Below are 18,965 nucleotides of genomic sequence, written 5' to 3'. Positions count from 1 at the left end.
TCAGTCATAATATAGACATTAAAAAGGGAGAACTGGTAGAGGTGACAGAAACTGTTTAAAAAAAAAAAAGTACTGCCTACCATTGGACTCCATAGGACTAGACTAAAATGTTCTTCAGTAGCTCCTAGTTCTAGCAAACACATGACTGCCACTTCTGCCTCAACTATCTTTGCCTTAGGAAATTTATAAGGGTGTTTATGGATTACGACCCTTGGATCTTTTAAAATGTCAAGGGCAATGAGGAAGTCGGGCTAGGGTTGGTATTAACAACATCATCGGCGATAGCAAAACTGTTTTTGTGAGAGAACTTTGATTCAGGGTGGCGCAGTGGGTAGCGCTGCCACCTCGCAGTTAGGAGACCCGGGTTCGTTTCCCAGGTCCTCCCTGCGTGGAGTTTGCATGTTCTCCATGTGTCTGTGTGAGTTTCCTCCGGGCGCTCCGGTTTCCTCCCACAGTCCAAAGACAAGCAGGTTAGGTGCATTGGCGATTCTAAATTGTCCCTAATGTTTGTTTGGTGTGTGTGTGCCCTGCAGTGGGCTGGCGCCCTGCCTGGGGGTTCGTTTCCTGCCTTGCACCCTGTGTTGGCAGGGATTGGCTCCAGCATACCCCCGTGACCCTGTAGTTGGGATATAGCGGGTTGGATAATGGATGGATGGACTTGAATTCATTTCCAAAATTCAATTCAAATAAACTAACAAGTAGTGGTCTATCTGTGTTGTTAATAGGAAGTGCCTCCCTTTTTCCATAGCTGTAAAAGATTGATGTGATAGACTTTCATTTTTGGAAGCTGGTTAGGGTAATAGACAAAGTAATCAATCAATCTCCATTGTTTAAGTTCATTTTGCCCATGTCAGAAAGTCAATAATTTTGAATGGTATTTGGATTTAATATCATAACTTGTTTCTTAGCTTAAAACTCCCTCTAGGCTGCCCATGTTACATTGCCAGGATTGTGCTCTTTGCACTTGCTCTAAATGCTCCTTCATCTGGGGTTTCATGAAGCACTTTGAGGAGCACTTGTGCAACTGCGCGATGTACTCAATTAAATTACTGGAAAGCAGGGTTTCTGACTCCAGCCTTCTTTCAATATATCCAGGAGTCCACGTGGCTGTCCCTGTATAAGTGGTCAAAAGGGAAACTCCTGTGGAAGCATGTGGGCCTTCCTGGAAGGCAAACAAAACAAGAATGAGAAGCTGGTTCCATTCTCTCCTGTCCTCTTGTACGACTTGTGCAGCTATTTTAGCTTTTGATTAAAACATTCAACCAAACAATCTGTCTGAGGGTGATGCTTTAATGTTTTAATATGTTTTGTTGAGAGCAACTTGGCAATTTCCCTGAATGTGTTTAGAGGTTAAGGGCATCCCTTGGTCCATAAAGAGGAAAGTAAACTCTCAAGGGTTGCAAAATCTCCGCCTTAGCTGTATTAAGTTAAAGGAGGAAGGTGTTAGAGCACAGGATGGTCTCCAGGTTCAAAATGAACAGTTAACTTTGGTTGCTTGGGTCCTTTAAAGGTGGAAGACGGGAAAAGGCAGGATCTGGAGAAGGTAGAAGTGAAAGTGATGTTATTGGCCCTCCGGACACCAAGACTTTGGTCTGTGGTTTAGAAAGAGAGAGCATTAACGATAGCACTTTTTTTATTGCACTTAATCCTAAAATCTCAGTCGATATATTTTAATTAATAGCTTATTTAATCAAGGTAGTTCAGCAATGTCCAGTAGTTCCCTGCAGGGGTGTCACAAGAACCGGTTTTTCAGTACCAAGTTAATGCCGCAATGCAAAAAATGTAACAATACTGCTTTTTTTTACAGTATCTGTAGTACAGAGAAAGTCAGTCATGTGTGAATGCGTGACTGCAAGTGGATGAATTGCTTCAGAAGGCACAATACGTGAGAAAATCCATATGGAAATGGCTCACAGTGGTGATGAGATGGCACTGCATCAACACATGTTGAATAGAAAAACGGCAGATGTCATGTCTGGAAGTGTTTTGAGTCTGAAACATGAGAATTTTTGTGTGTGGTTGTGGGAACAAAATAATGTCCCCTCAGGGGGGATGCGTACAATAGTACAATGTTTGTTTAAAAAAATAAATAAATAAAGGCAAAATACACACAATACATGCTATCATTACTGCCACTTCAGCCTATAATGAAGTTAGTTCAGATAGATTTGTGTGTGCTTTGAGAATGAAGTAATGTTACAATCAGAGGAGATGTAATTGTTTAACTTGTGTGGTCATGCCTGTATTAGAGATGAAAAGACAATGAAATTGTTTTATTTGTGAACAAAGGATTTATTGTTTTCATTGAGCACTTCTACAGATGTCCATCAGTTCAAGCAGCCCTCCTTTCTCTACCTGGCATATACAGTTCAGGATTCTTTTTTGGGGCTCCCGTCCCCCATAGTTATGCATATTGGACTGTGGCATGTAGGAGGACTGGCAAGAAACCATTTAGATGACTACTTGGCTTTTCTACACCAGTGATGACACAAGCAGTTCCATATATTAATACCAAAATAAAATGTACTTAATGTTTCAAAGCCTCAAAGGACAAGCTACATCTCCTTATAAATACACGATATATGGTGCTAACAGAAATGCTAAATTGCCAAAACAGTTAGCTGGACAGGCAAAACCGCATACTGCACTGCTAAATACAAATCTACAAACATTGAATTTGTGTCATTTGTTTGGTTTTTAAAGGCAAAATCTGGTTTATTAGTATAGCCCGTAAGTGAATGCACATGGCACATTTTTGAATTGTGTGTTGAAGAATGTAATGTCACCTCACAGTTAATTTTAATGAGTACAAGAAATGACGGCCCAAGTAATTTTAGAATTTTGGATTTGTACACAGGCAGGCATAAGCAATAACAAAGTATAATCACTTGCATATGATATCTTGAATCACATTACAGGAGTTCCGAAATAAAATATTCATGTAAAACTGACAAGTTTGATTTCACACAGGAAACTGTGCACAATGAAAGCACCATGAGATATTCATCCGTCCATCCATCCATTTTCCAAGCCGCTGAATCCGAACATAGGGTCACGGGGGTCTGCTGGAGCCAATCCCAGCCAACACAGGGCACAAGGCAGGAACCAATCCCCAGCAGGGTGCCAACCCACCGCAGGACACACAGTAACACATTCACACACCAAGCACACACTATGGCCAATTTAGAATCGCCAATCTACCTAACCTGCATGTCTTTGGACTGTGGGTGGAAACCGGAGTGCAAAATTAATTTGTCTCATCTGTTAGATATTTCTCATTAGTAAGATTTTTTTAACCAGCTATTCTTACAAATATAAATCTTACAATAGAAAATTTTATAAATTTAACAGAGTGCTTTTCTGACAAACCAGACTTTAGAAGTATGTTGTTACAAAAACAGCTTTAAAGAGTGTGTTTAAATGCAAATACTTGGAATTCAGTAATTAAGCAGTGCTGATATAAAAATACAAACATTATTATATTTACTATGAGTTTTAAGCAGTATTTTTCAGTTACTGGAAAGAAATGTCAGATGAGAAGTTTAGAATTTGTACATAGTATGATAAATCGGGTAGCTCATGATCATCTTATTCTTCATAAACCTGGGGTCTTCAACACATCGCTCGAATCCTACATAAATTTGAAAACGTGATTAGTCAAATTAGGGGTGGGCGATCTTTCCAAAAAATCATATCGCGATCATTTTAACCCAAAATCACGATCCACAATCTGATTTGCAATCTGTCTTTTCAGTGTGGCATACACTTAAAGAGACTATCCAGACATCCAATCAAGACCTAAGTAACACTTTATTTTAAATATCAAACTGTTTTGTCTTGGTAGAGTATTATATATTGCTCTACTTTCCCCTTTTGTATTATTAAGATGTAGTCTTTGTCAGAATGCCTAATCCTACAGACTTTATAAGGTATTATTGTAAAAAACTTCTCCCCACCCAGTTATACTGCTGACTGGGCTGCTGTTTGTGCACACGTATTTTCTTTAATTTATCACTTTTTCTGAATATGCTGCAAAGGCATTCTGGTTTGGTTGATTATTAAACCCTTCTATCTCTATAACCTCAGGCAATTAGGTATAGTAAAAGACAAGCAAGAGTTAAGTTACAATTTAAACAATGTATTATTGGTAATATTCATAAATAATAGCAATATGCAAAATACATTTGAATATTGGCAACCATACAACCAGATTAAATGGTGATGTGTAGTTCAGGCGGCGCACAGACTTGTTTGTTACTTAATGTCTCTAGTTAAGGCATTATTTGTGCTCAGCTTTCTTCAAAACAGGCCGCAAGCCTGTTCAGTATGGCTGCCGAGCTGTGCTCTTCATTGTGTTGTCCTTTCCTTCATCGGATGTTAATAAGAGAGATGCTTCTTCATCATCAGGTTAGTAAGAGAGAGAGAGAGTGAAATAAAAGCAAGCAAATTTATGGGTTTTCTGTCCAACCCCTACAGCCAACAGTTAGGTAGTCTGGCTTTGTGTGGGGGATGAGAGACTTCAGAGAAACATTTACAAAACTTGTTTCAGGCACTCCACCCCCCCAGATCCTGCCGTAAAATTTAGACACTCAGTCCTGGTAAGGTATGGTTGGGAGTAAACATGAATGCTTCTCACTAATGTAACACTAAATTACATTGCTTTGCCTAAAATACAAATAAAGATATACAAAATATTTATCAAGGTATATGCAAAATGTTACATCACAACACAAACAAATTTGACTATAATTGTTCTCTCATTCACTAGCTAAGCAGAGTTAAGGAACACGCCCTGAAGCTGGTGAGTGAGTGAGGAGAGCTCACCCACCCCTCGGCCTGCTTCGTGGATCTCTGAATAAATCGGTACTGCAAGCGAACTATGATATATAGCGAAATGAGAGATGTTGCAAAATCAACAGGTATGGTCAAGCAAATTATAGAAAAAAAAAATGATCTAAATCCGTTAAATAGTTCTCTTGTGAAAAGCAGACAGACAGAGAGACATTGGAATGTATATATTACTAGCAAAAATACCCGCGCTTCGCAGCGGAGAAGTAGCGTGTTAAAGAAGTAATGAAAAAGAAAAGGAAACATTTTGAAAATAACGTAACATGATTGTCAATGTAATTGTTTTGTCACTGTTGTGATGAGTGTTGCTGTCATATTTATATATATATCCTCTTTAATAAAAGCCTGTGTGCATCCTGGTGTCCGTGTGTGTGTGTCTTCTGGTGAAGTGCGCGGGCCGCGCCGCACATTTTACCGTGCCCCGCCCATGCGCTCGGCACGTGGACGCACACACACTGGAAGCTGGGCACTCAGCGAATGGCCTTGCCACGGCCGTGCATGATAAGATAGAAAGGACACCATTGCTGGGGAGAGTGCTGATTGGGTATTCGCGGCAGCGCACATAAAATCCGTTGTTGGGGAGACGCCACACAAAATAATCAGTTGCACGCCTCCACAGATTAAAATACTTGCTGGGGAACTGCACAGTACTTGCTGGGGAGACGCCACAGGCACGATTATAAGCAGCATGCCATACATTAAATCAGTTGCTGGGGACACTCTGCTGATTACCCACTGTTGTAACAGAAAATTAAAGTCATATTACGGACATCAAAGCCAGTATTACTGTCAGAGAAAATTACAGGCATTTTATGGAAATACAAACCAGTATTACTGCGAGAGAAAATTAAAGACATATTAAAGGATGCATATTACAGCCACATACAAGCCAGTATTACTGTAGGAGAAAATATTACGGACATATCTACTAACAACATGCCACCCAAAAAAAGGACACGTCAAGTAGGACAAAAGACACAGACAATCAAATCCTATATAAGCAACATCTCCTGGAAGAACGGTCAGCTTAACAAGTAAACATCAACAAAAGAAACGCTGAAAGACAAAGAAAAATACGAGCAAATAGATCAATTGAAGAAAAAGAAAATGACTGTCAGAAAAATACTAAAAGAGAAAGACTCAGAAAAGCAAACCTTAGAAAAGGTTGGCATTTACTTGCCAGAACCAGTATTCACCCGCGGTCAGTTTTATGTTGCATTATCAAGAGTTAGAAGTTTTCCACATGTTGTTGTCAAGGTTGTAGAGATTCCTGAACAAGGCAAACTGTTGCCAAACTCAGACAGAATATTTACAAGAAATGTTGTCTATAATGAAATTGTACAGAAAAATTTCATGAGGTAAAAAAACTGAAACTTTTACCTAAATATCTTCTTCAGATATTGTGTCTTACAGATTGTTACAAAGTTTTACACTAAGGCAATATTAATTATACTTACTGTATTGTCATGTACGTTTCTATTTTATTTTTATTATTATTTTACTTTAGGCTTCTTGAAAAAATATTTTTGACAAAAAACAGAATGAGGTCAAGGTCCCTTGCCATTTAATATAGACTGTTCCTACTAATGTTTATGCACTACTGTTCTAGCGCCCGTTATTGTAACGGGCTTAATGTCTAATATATATATATACACACCCACTCTTTGGGGTGCGAGCAACTGTTGCTGGGGGTGCCAGAATCCATCAAGGAATAAAAATGAAAAACATTATTTGTACAAAATCTTTATTTATCCATTCCTAAATAATTAAATGGGCAGGCTATTTCGTATCAGTGCAATACGCTGTTTGTTAAAACAGATGACTCGCTCTTACGCAAGTCTGCGTGGATATTATGAACTATCGTATCTGTTCAAGTTCTATTTAAATTTTAAATAGAAGGAATTTTTATTTAGTCGACAGAAATATCTTTGGTGGGAATGTAAGTTAAATGTAGGCATCATTGCATAAATTTTTCTTCACCATACAAATGTAAAGAGTAAATTCGCCTTGCATTCCAACCAAAGATATTTGTGTCGACTAAATAGAACTTGAAAAGATATATTTTTTCGAATGTGATTGCGCAATTCAGAACGAGTTGACGCGCACCGACGCATCGAGCCCGCGTGCTATTGTGGTTTTGCCTGCGTGCCTCAATAAGTCACCCTCCCCTCGCTCTTACTTTTTTACCGTTCATCTAATGAATACACTGAGTATGGCTTTACCAAAACAATCATTGATGGCGAGTAAAGTATTCATTATTCATAAAGCTTCAATTGGTGATCTGTCTTTCTGCGTTAACCGCATATTTTTTCATACGTCTCAAACCAAGGGGATGCAAGGGTAAAATAAATCGGGAAGCACGTGTACATACTCAGTGCACCCCCTCTCAGGAATCGAACCTCGGACGTCGGCGCTAGAGGCAAAGCCTCTACCATTGCGCAACGGCGTGTGGTTTGTCTATTTGAGAGTATGTAGATCGGGGTATATATATATACATATATATACATATATATATATCCGCGCTTCACAACGGAGAAGTAGTGTGTTAAAGAAGTTATGAAAAAGAAAAGGGAACATTTTAAAAATAACGTAACATGATTGTCAATATACAGTAATTGTTTTGTGAGTGTTATTGAGTGTTGCTGTCATCAAGGATTTGATTATCATTATTTCTTTCAATCAGGTTTGTATTTGTAGTATGTGTTGTGTTCAAGTTACATTCCGTGTTTGTCAATCGTTGTAAAGATAACAGGTTTCATTCATCGATTCGTTTCTTACTGCATCAATAAACAGCTCGTCTTCCTCTTTATCTGAGACGTGACACACTGCATGCACAGGTGGTTTTTTTTTTACACTGTCTTCCTTTACCAGGGCATTGACTTTTTCCACCCCACGGCTGTATTTAATGTTAGCAAGACCCGGCACTTAAACGTTTCTCTTGCAGTTTCGCTAAGTTTGTGCCAAACACCACCCTGACCATCTCATCTTCGTCTGCATAAGCACAGTCCTTCACCCGTAAATATTTAGCGGCAGTGTTTCTATTGGATTGCCGCTGACGGACGGCCTTATATGGGCAGGCACTAAATTACATGGGAGGTGTAACTCCGCCTCCCACGGGCATCGAGCAGAAGTCTATTATAGTATATTCACGAAAAAATAGGTTCCAGTTATGACCATTAGGCGTAGAATTTCGAAATGAAACCTGTCCAACTTTTGTAAGTAAGCTGTAAGGAATGAGCCTGCCAAATTTCAGCCTTCTACCTACACGTGAAGTTGGAGAATTAGTGATGTGTCAGTGAGTGAGTGAGTGCTTTGCCTTTTATTAGTATAGATATATTAGTAACCCATCAAAATAATGTGCAGTTAAAGTCTCAACAGCATTCTCAGCATTTCTGGAGCTTAGTAGAGCCAGATAATTATAAGAATCTTCACCACGCAGCTCTGAAAATGTCGGCTTTGCTTGGGTCTCCATACCTCTGCCTTTTCTGACATGAATGTCATGAAATCAAAGTTCAGAACAAGACTAACAGATGAACATTTAAATGACTCCATAAGAGTGAACCTAAGTGGCTTCACTCCACCATACACCTGCCTCTCTTGTTGACTCCATGCAGTGCCAGTCATCTGACTAACTGAAAAACACATCACACATGCAACTGGACATGTGAATAAAGTGAAACAGTGACATGGAACACAATGACAAATTAATAAGTCATACGTTTTAATTCAATAATGTGAAATACACTAGAAAATGCAAACAGTCATACAAAACGCACTTGCAGGTGGACTAAATATTTTTTTGTGGCGTTTTAATGCAAAATGTGAGTTGTGGACACCAACACTTTGTAAATGTTCAGGCAAAACAAGCTTATTCAGTTTGTCTGGGTTGAAATAAAGTATGAGAATAAATGTTAGAAAACATGAGCAGCTCTCGGCCATTTTCATTTTGTAAAAGTAGCTCTCAGGGGGGAAAAAAGGTTGGAGACCCCTGTCATAAACCCTGTGCTGAATCTCCCCTCGATTCTAGACCCTCTATTTGTTATTACAATGAGGGGAACTCTCATCTCTGCCACACATTAAAATTCAAGACTTGCATTGTATTTTGATATTTATGAATGCCAGTACTGTATTGAAAGGATAGTTGGGTAACCACTTGAAGGATATACCAGAATTTTATAGCTGTGTTTTTGTTAGTAATTATATATTTTATACCATAATACAGAATAAGGACCAATATTCTTCACTTCAGTAACAGAAATACTTTAATTACAAAATTTAAAAGTTGAATCACATGTGAATATGCTTTGCTGTCATTTATGACAAGATTTTTAAGAAATGGTTTAATTTAGCAATAATTTGTCAAAAACCTGCATGGTTGGGATGTTGCGAGCATATGATTGGATACCTGATGTGGATTAAGCAACACAAGTAGTTGAGATTTTTATTTTATTTTATTTTTAATGAACCTTTGATATTGTTTACTATCGTTCAGTTTGGGTCCCCATTGAAGCCTGTCCTATTGAATCCAGAAATTTATTGCCATTTTCTTTAAAAACGTGAGAAAATTCTTGGTCACCACTGCAACCAATGCTATGTGCATCAGATGCAAAAAGATCATTTTGGGGCTGACCATTCCTTTAAAAGGGAGAGAGATGAAGAGCTTGTGCAACACATTACACGTTATGCCAGTCGTTTTCTTTGAGGCTTTTTAGCCAACGTAATAAATAACTCAGTCCGGCCAACATTTTTATGTCTGGCTGGCCATACGCATGATTGAAAGCGTGAAGCTTAATTATCTCCATGATCTTTCCTGGCTAGAAGTAACTACAAACCGGATTCCAAAAAAGTTGGGACACTAAACAAATTGTGAATAAAAACTGAATGCAATGATGTGGAGATGGCAAATGTCAATATTTTATTTGTAATAGAACGTAGATGACAGATCAAACGTTTAATCCGAGTAAATGTATCATTTTAAAGGAAAAATATGTTGATTCAAAATTTCACAGTGTCAACAAATCCCAAAAAAGTTGGGACAAGTAGCAATAAGAGGCTGGAAAAAGTAAATTTGAGCATAACGAAGAGCTGGAAGACCAATAAACACTAATTAGGTCAATTGGCAACATGATTGGGTATAAAAAGAGCTTCTCAGAGTGGCAGTGTCTCTCAGAAGCCAAGATGGGTAGAGGATCACCAATTCCCACAATGTTGCAGAAAGATAGTGGAGCAATATCAGAAAGGTGTTACCCAGCGAAAAATTGCAAAGACTTTGCATCTATCATCATCAACTGTGCATAACATCATCCGAAGATTCAGAGAATCTGGAACAATCTCTGTGCGTAAGGGTCAAGGCCGTAAAACCATACTGGATGCCCGTGATCTCCGGGCCCTTAAACGACACTGCACCACAAACAGGAATGCTACTATAAAGGAAATCACAGAATGGGCTCAGGAATACTTCCAGAAACCATTGTCAGTGAACACAATCCACCGTGCCATCCGCTGCCAGCTGAAACTCTACAGTGCAAAGAAGAAGCCATTTCTAAGCAAGATCCACAAGCTCAGGCGTTGTCACTGGGCCAGGGATCATTTAAAATGGAGTGTGGCAAAATGGAAGACTGTTCTGTGGTCAGACGAGTCACGATTCAAGTTCTTTTGGAAATCTGGGACGCCATGTCATCCGGACCAAAGAGGACAAGGACAACCCAAGTTGTTATCAACGCTCAGTTCAGAAGCCTGCATCTCTGATGGTATGGGGTTGCATGAGTGCGTGTGGCATGGGCAGCTTGCATGTCTGGAAAGGCACCATCAATGCAGAAAAATATATTCAGGTTCTAGAACAACATATGCTCCCATCCAGACGTCATCTCTTTCAGTGAAGACCCTGCATTTTTCAACAAGATAATGCCAGACCACATTCTGCATCAATCACAACATCATGGCTGCGTAGGAGAAGGATCCGGGTACTGAAATGGCCAGTCTGCAGTCCAGATCTTTCACCTATAGAGAACATTTGGCGCATCATAAAGAGGAAGGTGCAACAAAGAAGGCCCAAGACGATTGAACAGTTAGAGGCCTGTATTAGACAAGAATGGGAGAGCATTCCTACTTCTAAACTTGAGAAACTGGTCTCCTCGGTCCCCAGACGTCTGTTGAGTGTTGTAAGAAGAAGGGGAGATGCCACACACTGGTGAAAATGGCCTTGTCCCAACTTTTTTGGGATTTGTTGACACCATGAAATTCTGAATCAACATATTTTTCCCTTAAAATGATAAATTTTCTCAGTTTAAACTTTTGTTCCGTGATTTATGTTCTACTCTGAATAAAATATTAGAAGTTGGCACCTCCACATCATTGCATTCAGTTTTTATTCACGATTTGTATAGTGTCCCAACTTTTTTGGAATCCGAGTTTGTACTTTCTAGGTAACATGCATGTTTCATTTGCTCGGGTCTTTCCTTTATTTTGTCACTCATTGCATTTACCTCATGTCCAATTCATGTCTTTCTCGCCTGATTTCTTCTGCAGGGAAGGAAAGTCCGTTTTTCACCAAAGAGCAGTATTTGTGGACAATCCAAGTGGCAGCCGCAGCTGAGCAGTCGTGGCGCAATGGCACCGCTGTGGACCTGCGCAGTGAAGCAGTGGAGACCTCAGTTATCAAGACGGAGGTACCCTGAGTGCAGATTGTGGGGAACAACACACTGTGTCGACCAAAGCATGAAAAAGTGGATATAAGTTTGTGAGCAAACTGGATTTTTTTTATTCCTCCTGTCCACCCTGGTTCTGAAGCCAAACTCTGAAACTTGTAAACTGGAATTTTAAAGGATTCAGAGCAAGGTCTCTCTCTGTGATTAATAAAACTTTATCATTAATATAATGTCCTGTTTCATATTTCTAAATATTATAAGTGACAAACTTTTTGAATGTGCAATCCTGGGCTGCTGGTGTTTCAAGCTTCTTCAGATATGTTTGAAGCTGTGAGGCTCCTGGGAAACGTGCACAGGCCAAAAAGGTGCTGTTGGTGTAGACAGAAAATATGGCCAACCCAGGCTGCTTGAAAGTTAATGGCCTGACAGTGCCACAGGCATCTTTTACTTCATGGTTATCAATTTCTTTTTTCAAATTTCTGCAATGCTGAATATTCTCGGTGGCAAAGGGTGCTGAAAAATGGGCGCTAAGCTGTCCATGTCACACATCGCCATGCAGCGACTGCATCTCCTCTAGTGCCTTAAATATGCAGACATATTGAGTAACATGGCTGGCTGTCCGGCTGTGCCTGGAGTTTAATGTCACTCGTTTGCGTCAGGTCTGAATTCTGGGACACTCCTCTGTTTTAAACTAAGCACTTTTGGCTGATATTGCTCACTCCTAGAAAGCCTATCCATGCAAGACTCAGCATCTCCATTGTTTGGCTGTCCGGTTATGGCCATTTCTTTGTAGCCGTTTGTTGGTTTACCGACTGGACGGTCTTCTCATTACACATGCATTGTTTAAGAGCCACATGTTGTGAATTTCCTCTTCACTTGTCAGGTTTAATTTTGTGTACATTCACAATTCTCATTTGTAAGACTTTGAAGCAGCTCTATTAAAGTTTTTGCACAACTCCTTGTTTGTGGCTTTTGTGGATCATAAGTGGGGCAGTTATGCAATTGTGCCCCTGACATTTGTGACACAAACAGAACTCTTAACAGTTAAGCATTTGTTTGGACAAAAGAAATGTTACAGCAGGGAAAAAAAACTACACTTTACTCTCTGGAGTACATAACGTTTAATACTGCTGAAAAATAAAAGCAAGGTGAACAATAAAGAAGACTTGGAAAAATAACCTTAAAGCATGTAAAGTGCTTTAATCTGCTACTAGATGCAAGTGTCTCTTAACACTGATAGCTGCTGGACCCCAGGTGGACAGTATGTGCACCAGTCCCATATCTCCACACATTTTAGTAAAATTCAACAGATTCACTGCCAGTTCAGTGCATTAGTGGTGAATAAGGCCTCCCTGTGGAGTCTGAACATTCCTCCCAAGTCTTTGTTTCTCTGATATCCCAAAGAGATGCCAGGTATGTCATTTGTGTTCAGTGTGCCCTGCAAAGAATGGTTCCTGTGTTCCTAGCAGCATTAAGAGAAAACAAAACGAGATTCAGGAAATTGGACGGATGATCCTGAGGTCCAAGATATGTTATACAAAAGTATTCCAGCTGGAAGTCTAACCCTCAGAATAAGAAGACAAGCACTAGGTGAGGATGTGTGTGTGTTCATCTGATGACACACATTCTCACATTTTACTTTGCTACTGTAAAAGCAGAGGTGGGTAGTTTGGCCAATGACACCAAAACATTTGAGTGGCGCCCATGTTGGGGACACTGAAGGCACAAGACCAGGGCTTTGTGGCAAGTGTGCCAGAGGTTTACTGCTGATTTTCCAGCTCTTTATATTTAAGGTCACAGATGAAGAAGATGAGGCCACTGCCTAAGAGCACAACATGACACATGCATGACTTTTTTGATAAACTGAAATGCATTTTGAATATTACCAGAAAACTAATGAATAAAAAAGCATTTGTTATGAAGACTGAGAAAAGAATGCAGTCGACCGAAATAGCATGATCTTCAAAATGAGGCGTCTTTAGCTAGAACTGTGGGGAGGGATAACTTAAGCCCTGCGGGACGCATGAAGACAGCATCCTAAAGATGTTTAGTTTTACAGATCTGTGCAAACGTTATGCAGTGCAACAACATAGAAAACCAGCAGATGGTGGACTAAAAGTGCATCTCAAAAGTAACAACTTTTTCAAAGCCAGCTTAATCCTGAGTAGAGAGTGGGTTGCAGTAAACATTGGGACAGTCCCCTAAGACGGGGCACCAGTCCACCTAACCTGCATGTCTTTGGACTGTTGGGGGAAGCTCATGCAGACAGGAGAACATGCAAACTGGCAAGTTTACTAAATATTTGTTTTGGCTGAATTAGTGTGAACATTAACAAGCAATGTCCCTTCATTCATGTTTTGAGCCTACTGTCCGAATTATCCCAGCAGCTCTGCACACAAAGTTCAAACCAAGTGGGGATGAGATGAGCACTCTGTCATGGAGCGCATCCACTTTGACTGGGACGAGTTACAAATATTAAATTCCCCAAGCATGCAATATCCTAAGTATTATTCCATTAATGTAAGTTTTTTTTAATTAATAATACCACACTTGAAGGTGTGGGCTATCAAGCAATTTGACAAACTAGAAGAGGCCATTCAGTCCATCATGTTCTTTGGTTTAGCTAATAGCTAAGCTGCCCCAATAAAGCTGGTCAGGGTTTCTGCTTCAGCTACATGTAGTCTGTTGCAAATTCCCACATCTCTTTGCGTAAAGAATTGTTTACTGGCTTCAGTCTTAAATGCACTTCCCCTTAATTTCCACTGGTGTCCTTGAGTATGAGATTCAATGGTAAGCTCAAAGAATCCTGCTGGATCTCCTTTACCAACGCCTTTGAGAGTTTTGAAGACCTGGATTAGGTCCTCACGCAACTTCTTCTGCCTAAGACTAATTAACAACTTACACAACGTGCAGGCCATGGACAAGCAACTTGTGAGCTGTGGAAGCACACTGAGGTGCCCAGGTGATGCTCTCTTAGACTCACAAGAAAAGCTGCCATAAAATTTGCCGTGCATGACAGTTAATATTTTAATATTCTGTGCTAACAGCTGCATTTATATCATCCAAAAAATAACTTCTGCTGGCTGGGAAGGTCATGTTTGAATGTAAATGTTCACACGAGGAGGCTAAAGATGGAGTCTAGCTGATGCCAGGCCCCGGTGTATTGTTTGTCGATGCCGCCTCACAGCTTCTCAGACCTGGGCCAGTGCCCTGGGGCAGCTTTTCGTTTGGTTTACTTGCTCATCCCGAGGACGTGCATGCAAGTTACAGTAAAGCACAAGTGTGAGCTGGGGGTGTGCGCTCTGTCATGGCGTGAGTCCTGCCAAGTTATTTATAAATGTGCACAGCACGTTGAGCTTATAAATTGCAAATATCATTTATGACAAAAAAATTAAATTATTAAGTAAAGAAACAAAAACATTGTTTAAATTATTTAAAGATTAGCTTACTTTTCAGCGCAAGAAATGTATTTTTATGCAACAAAGTGAAATAAATACTATGCAATACTATTTACAATATGCAAAAAGCGTCTTCACTCTTTCAGTGATTCACTGTGTTAATTGTACTTTTGATTGGACTTGTCATCTTTTGGTTATAGAAATATGTATCTGTTGTATTATAATTCTTAATTTTAACAGATATATCTGTAAATATAAAATTACACTTAAAAAAAAAAAAGTTGCTCATCTAAATCCAGGCTGATGAGCATCTTGCAGTAAAGTAACCTGCTGCTAAAATCTGCACTTACAGTTGGTCCTTCCTACAAAATGCTTCTGCTCTCCAAATTGAAGCATATAATAAGTTACATTATTACATTTGCTAATACAAATCAAACAGAAAAAAATACAAAATACTGTTTTAAGGCCAGATTAGTGGCCTTCAGTGTTGTCAGAGTATCGCACCGAAACCTCTGTTGCATTAGTCTTGTCAAAAAAAAAAAAAAAATGGCGATAGCTACAGAAGAAGAAGGAGAAGGAAAAGATACCGTATGTGTTCTTCTGTGTATCAGTTAGACGTCAGTTTCTTTTTTGATTATCTTTATTTAGGTATGCTCATAAAATGAAAAGTCTCTGTGCTTCCTTTAGGCAGACCCACTCAGAAGGATCTCAAATGAGAAACTATGCATCTTGGGAATATTTTAGCTGCCAAAGAGCCCTGGTGCGCATACTGTGTCCTGCCTGCAGACTCTACAACATCGTCATCACATGCACATATATACACATCTGATACTGTGTCCCCTTCTAGGGGTTTGCCTTCGGCAATATACAATAGAGCTCATCTCATAAATGTTACCTGACAGCAGAGGTTGATTTCTTACAGTTTTATAAACGAATTGTCAATGCACTGGGAGTTCCTGAGATGAAAATCTTGCATACTGAACCAATCAGGAGACTGTTTTTTGAATTTATGTAAATGACACACAATGCTCTCACAGACTCGCTTGGTCTTTAACTCCCTGATGAGAGCCACCAGTGTCTGCCAAGACAGCTAGGAGGACGCAGGAGCTCCACTGGGAACTGCCGCACAGTCTGCTTTGCTTACTGGGTGTTCCTTTGGCACAACTGAAGCTGAGAATTGTACTGGCTTCATAGCTACACCCACCAGGCCGAGGTTACAAGGGGGCTAGATGGGCAGGAATTCACTGTGCTGCTGTTTCAGAAGGTCATCCTCCTAGTTTCAACATTTTTCTTTTTTTAAGTATATTGTGGTGATTCAAAAAACAGTCTTCATTTAAATTTCCTCAGTACAACGTAAAACATAAAGCCAGCATACAAGACCGCTGTTATTGTGCGAAAAAAAAAAATCAAAACAGTTACTTACAGCTAGGACTAAAACATTTTTTTTTTTAAGTATCCACGAAAAATGAAATTTTTTATCAACCAAACCGCTTGTGTTTTTTGTTGACAAGTGAAAAACCAAATGCTTTCTTAAAACAAAAGTAAAACATGATCTCAACTGACAATTTAAATTGTTTCACCAAAAAACAAAAATAGAGACACAAACGTGATTGTTCACGCGTCATTTCCAATATAAACATATATACACACATAATTTACATGAAGATGAGCATTCACACAAAGCGATAGGAATGCCGCTGTCTGTCGGAGACCCATTGGTTTCTTGGGTTCTGTATTGACACATATCAGCCCGTGAGCATAGAACACTTTTGGAAGTCCATTCTGTGAAATTTACATATAAATACAAATTTATAGTGGGTTGGTTAGCAGTGTCCAGAAGGGGGCACACCTGCACTCTCACTTCTTGTCCTCTTTGACTTTTAATGGCAGATTAAGGATCTTGGCAAAGGGGCTGTGGTGGCACATGTCACCCACATCGCTACTGACATTTTTTTCTTTTCCAGACGAGTGTGTCAGACACCTCCTAGTTGAAGTCACAGATTTCTTACCCCTCTTCTTATTTTAATTGCTACTGATTAGTGGCTTCATCCCAAATAGAGATAGTGACACCAGCTAATATCACTGTTGCCCCGTCCAGAGAGGCATTGTTTTGTCATCTTCTCCCAAGTTTAGGATAGAATCTTCAAAATATGTAAAGAGACATACATGCGATCATGAGAAACAGATGCACTACATTTCAAAGCAAAATTCAGTGCTGCGGTACGCTTCTCCATGGAATCAATTGTTTGCAAACATAAAAATTTAGACAAAAACTTGGGAATGATTCCAAAACTATGATCCATGAGATTTGCTAAAATTTGCTGATTCATATTGCAATCTTAATATAGTCATTTTACAAGACCTTAAACAATGCCTTAAACTGATATTGAGGGGATCAAGTGGCTATAAGAATGTATCAATGAAGGCAAGTCTGTTTTACTGGGGGAGGGGGGTGATTACCCCCTTCTCTACCAAAATTCCTAGTTGACCTCACCTTCTGTAAACTCTTCCTTGATAGACTGTTTCCTGGACTTACAGTCTGGCATATCAAAGCCAAAGTCTGACCAGTCTTCAGAGCCCCCAGCCCCGGCTCGATTGGGTATAGTGATAGTGTGACGGACACGAAAGTGTACAGCTTCCATAACCCTCTGGCGTTGTAGCTCCCCAGTGGGGCCTATGGCCATGGTTGATGTGTTGCTGCTAGTGGAACGGATCAGCTGCTGACTGTTGTAATCGTGGTTCTGTTTCAGTTCTTGAAGGGCCCTCCAGATGACAAGACGATACTGCTCTGGAATCTTTAAAATGGCCAAGTCCTGTTGGAAACCAAAAAAACAAACAGAGATTGTAGGAAGGCATGATGCTCAAAGGAAGGGGTAGGATGTTGTAACAAAAGTATACACTTTGCATTATGCTTAAGACGTTTTATCCAAAGAAGACCTGATTCAGATTCTGATTGCTGAAAATAAAAAAAAAATGCAAAAATGTTTTCTTAATGTACTTGGAATTTTGCACGATGCCATTGTGAACTTCAAAATATTTGAATTTAAAATACAAGAATAAAACTAGCATCAATTAAAAACAAACAATTTTTAGTTGTAGAGCACAGAGTTCGCAGAACACCTCATCAACACCACATTTCAAAGCAGGCCCTATTCTGTAAGAATCGATTCTTCAGCGAGTCATAACTTGAACACGAAAGAGAAACTACTGTTAAAAATTGTGAAAGTTTAGAGATTGGATGGAGCATATGACCTACTCATGTCACTTTTAAAAACCTGGAAACGAAGAACTAAAAAAAAGTGAGTCATAAAAATGGGGATGCCTGTTTGAGGTGATAGATAGACAGATAGATAGATAGATAGATAGAAACAATTTACACCCTCCCTATTCCCACATGTCTTCCACAGTAAACGGCAATTACAGATTCATGCCAATTGCATTTCTCAAGAGTAACAGACAGAAGGGCATATGTGTTGTGTGTGGTTCATATTCATCTATATGAAGGCTACTTTCTAGATGGTGACAAAGATCAAATCTGTGAACTATTCTTGTGGCAGAAACAATGCCAATATGTGCTGAAGACTGCAAGTATCAAATGTAAGTTGACTTCTGCATCTACATAAATGATCTGCCTTGACAACAAAGCGGCTGACTACTCAAACATTCCACTGGGTGGAATCACAGTTTTCTTCCTCTATTCCTTTTATGGATTTCTGAAAGGAAAAAGTTAAATATTATTCATTGTCATGCTGTATGCATTAATTCACACCACACAGGGTACTGGTACCCTTTACCTCCCCAAAGTTCCCAGTTAAGATGGAATTGATGACCTGGTGACCACAAATTAATGCATATTTTTCCAGGGCCAATGCCTACTCTATTCAGACTGAAAAATGACTGAAAATCTTCTATAACAGGTTAGACTTGTGTGATGATACCACTGTGAGCACACAGCCTACCACTCTAATTTGTAATAGTGAACCATATCTCAACTACAACTTAAAACTTTTAAATGCAAAATGAGTTTTTGTAAAGCATAAGAAGTAGCAGAGACTGCATGGAAATAATCCAG

General features: G+C 39.5%; 2 protein-coding genes across 12 annotated transcripts in view; one reads left to right on the top strand and one right to left on the bottom strand.

The window, feature by feature from the left end:
• Window positions 1–18,965, top strand: part of LOC120531075 (myo-inositol 2-dehydrogenase-like) — a 128,823-nt gene that overhangs the window by 30,289 nt on the left and 79,569 nt on the right. The window contains exon 9 of one of the 4 annotated variants that reach the window (XM_039756112.1): window positions 11,377–11,725. The exons of the other annotated variants lie outside the window; for them this stretch is intronic. Within the exon in view, the coding sequence (XP_039612046.1) occupies window positions 11,377–11,525 (149 nt within the window). The 3' untranslated portion in view covers window positions 11,526–11,725. Of the gene's footprint in view, window positions 1–11,376; window positions 11,726–18,965 lie in introns of those variants that run through there. 4 annotated transcript variants of the gene reach the window in all.
• tp73 (tumor protein p73) overlaps window positions 12,602–18,965 on the bottom strand; it is a 162,789-nt gene continuing 156,425 nt past the window's right edge. For 6 of the 8 annotated variants that reach the window (XM_039756101.1, XM_039756104.1, XM_039756102.1 and 3 more), the window contains 2 exons: window positions 17,388–17,706; window positions 12,602–17,034 (listed from right to left, as the gene is read on the bottom strand). In XM_039756101.1, coding sequence (XP_039612035.1) covers window positions 16,973–17,034; window positions 17,388–17,706 — 381 coding nt within the window. In that variant the 3' untranslated portion in view covers window positions 12,602–16,972. Of the gene's footprint in view, window positions 17,707–18,965 lie in introns of all 8 variants that reach the window. The other 2 variants (XM_039756108.1, XM_039756110.1) reach the window with 2 other exon arrangements.

This window comes from Polypterus senegalus, chromosome 6 (genome assembly GCF_016835505.1).
Source record: "Polypterus senegalus isolate Bchr_013 chromosome 6, ASM1683550v1, whole genome shotgun sequence".
Taxonomy (NCBI): Eukaryota; Metazoa; Chordata; class Cladistia; order Polypteriformes; family Polypteridae; genus Polypterus; species Polypterus senegalus.
Note: the sequence above shows the minus strand (reverse complement) of the source record. Positions and strands in the feature narration are given on the sequence as shown.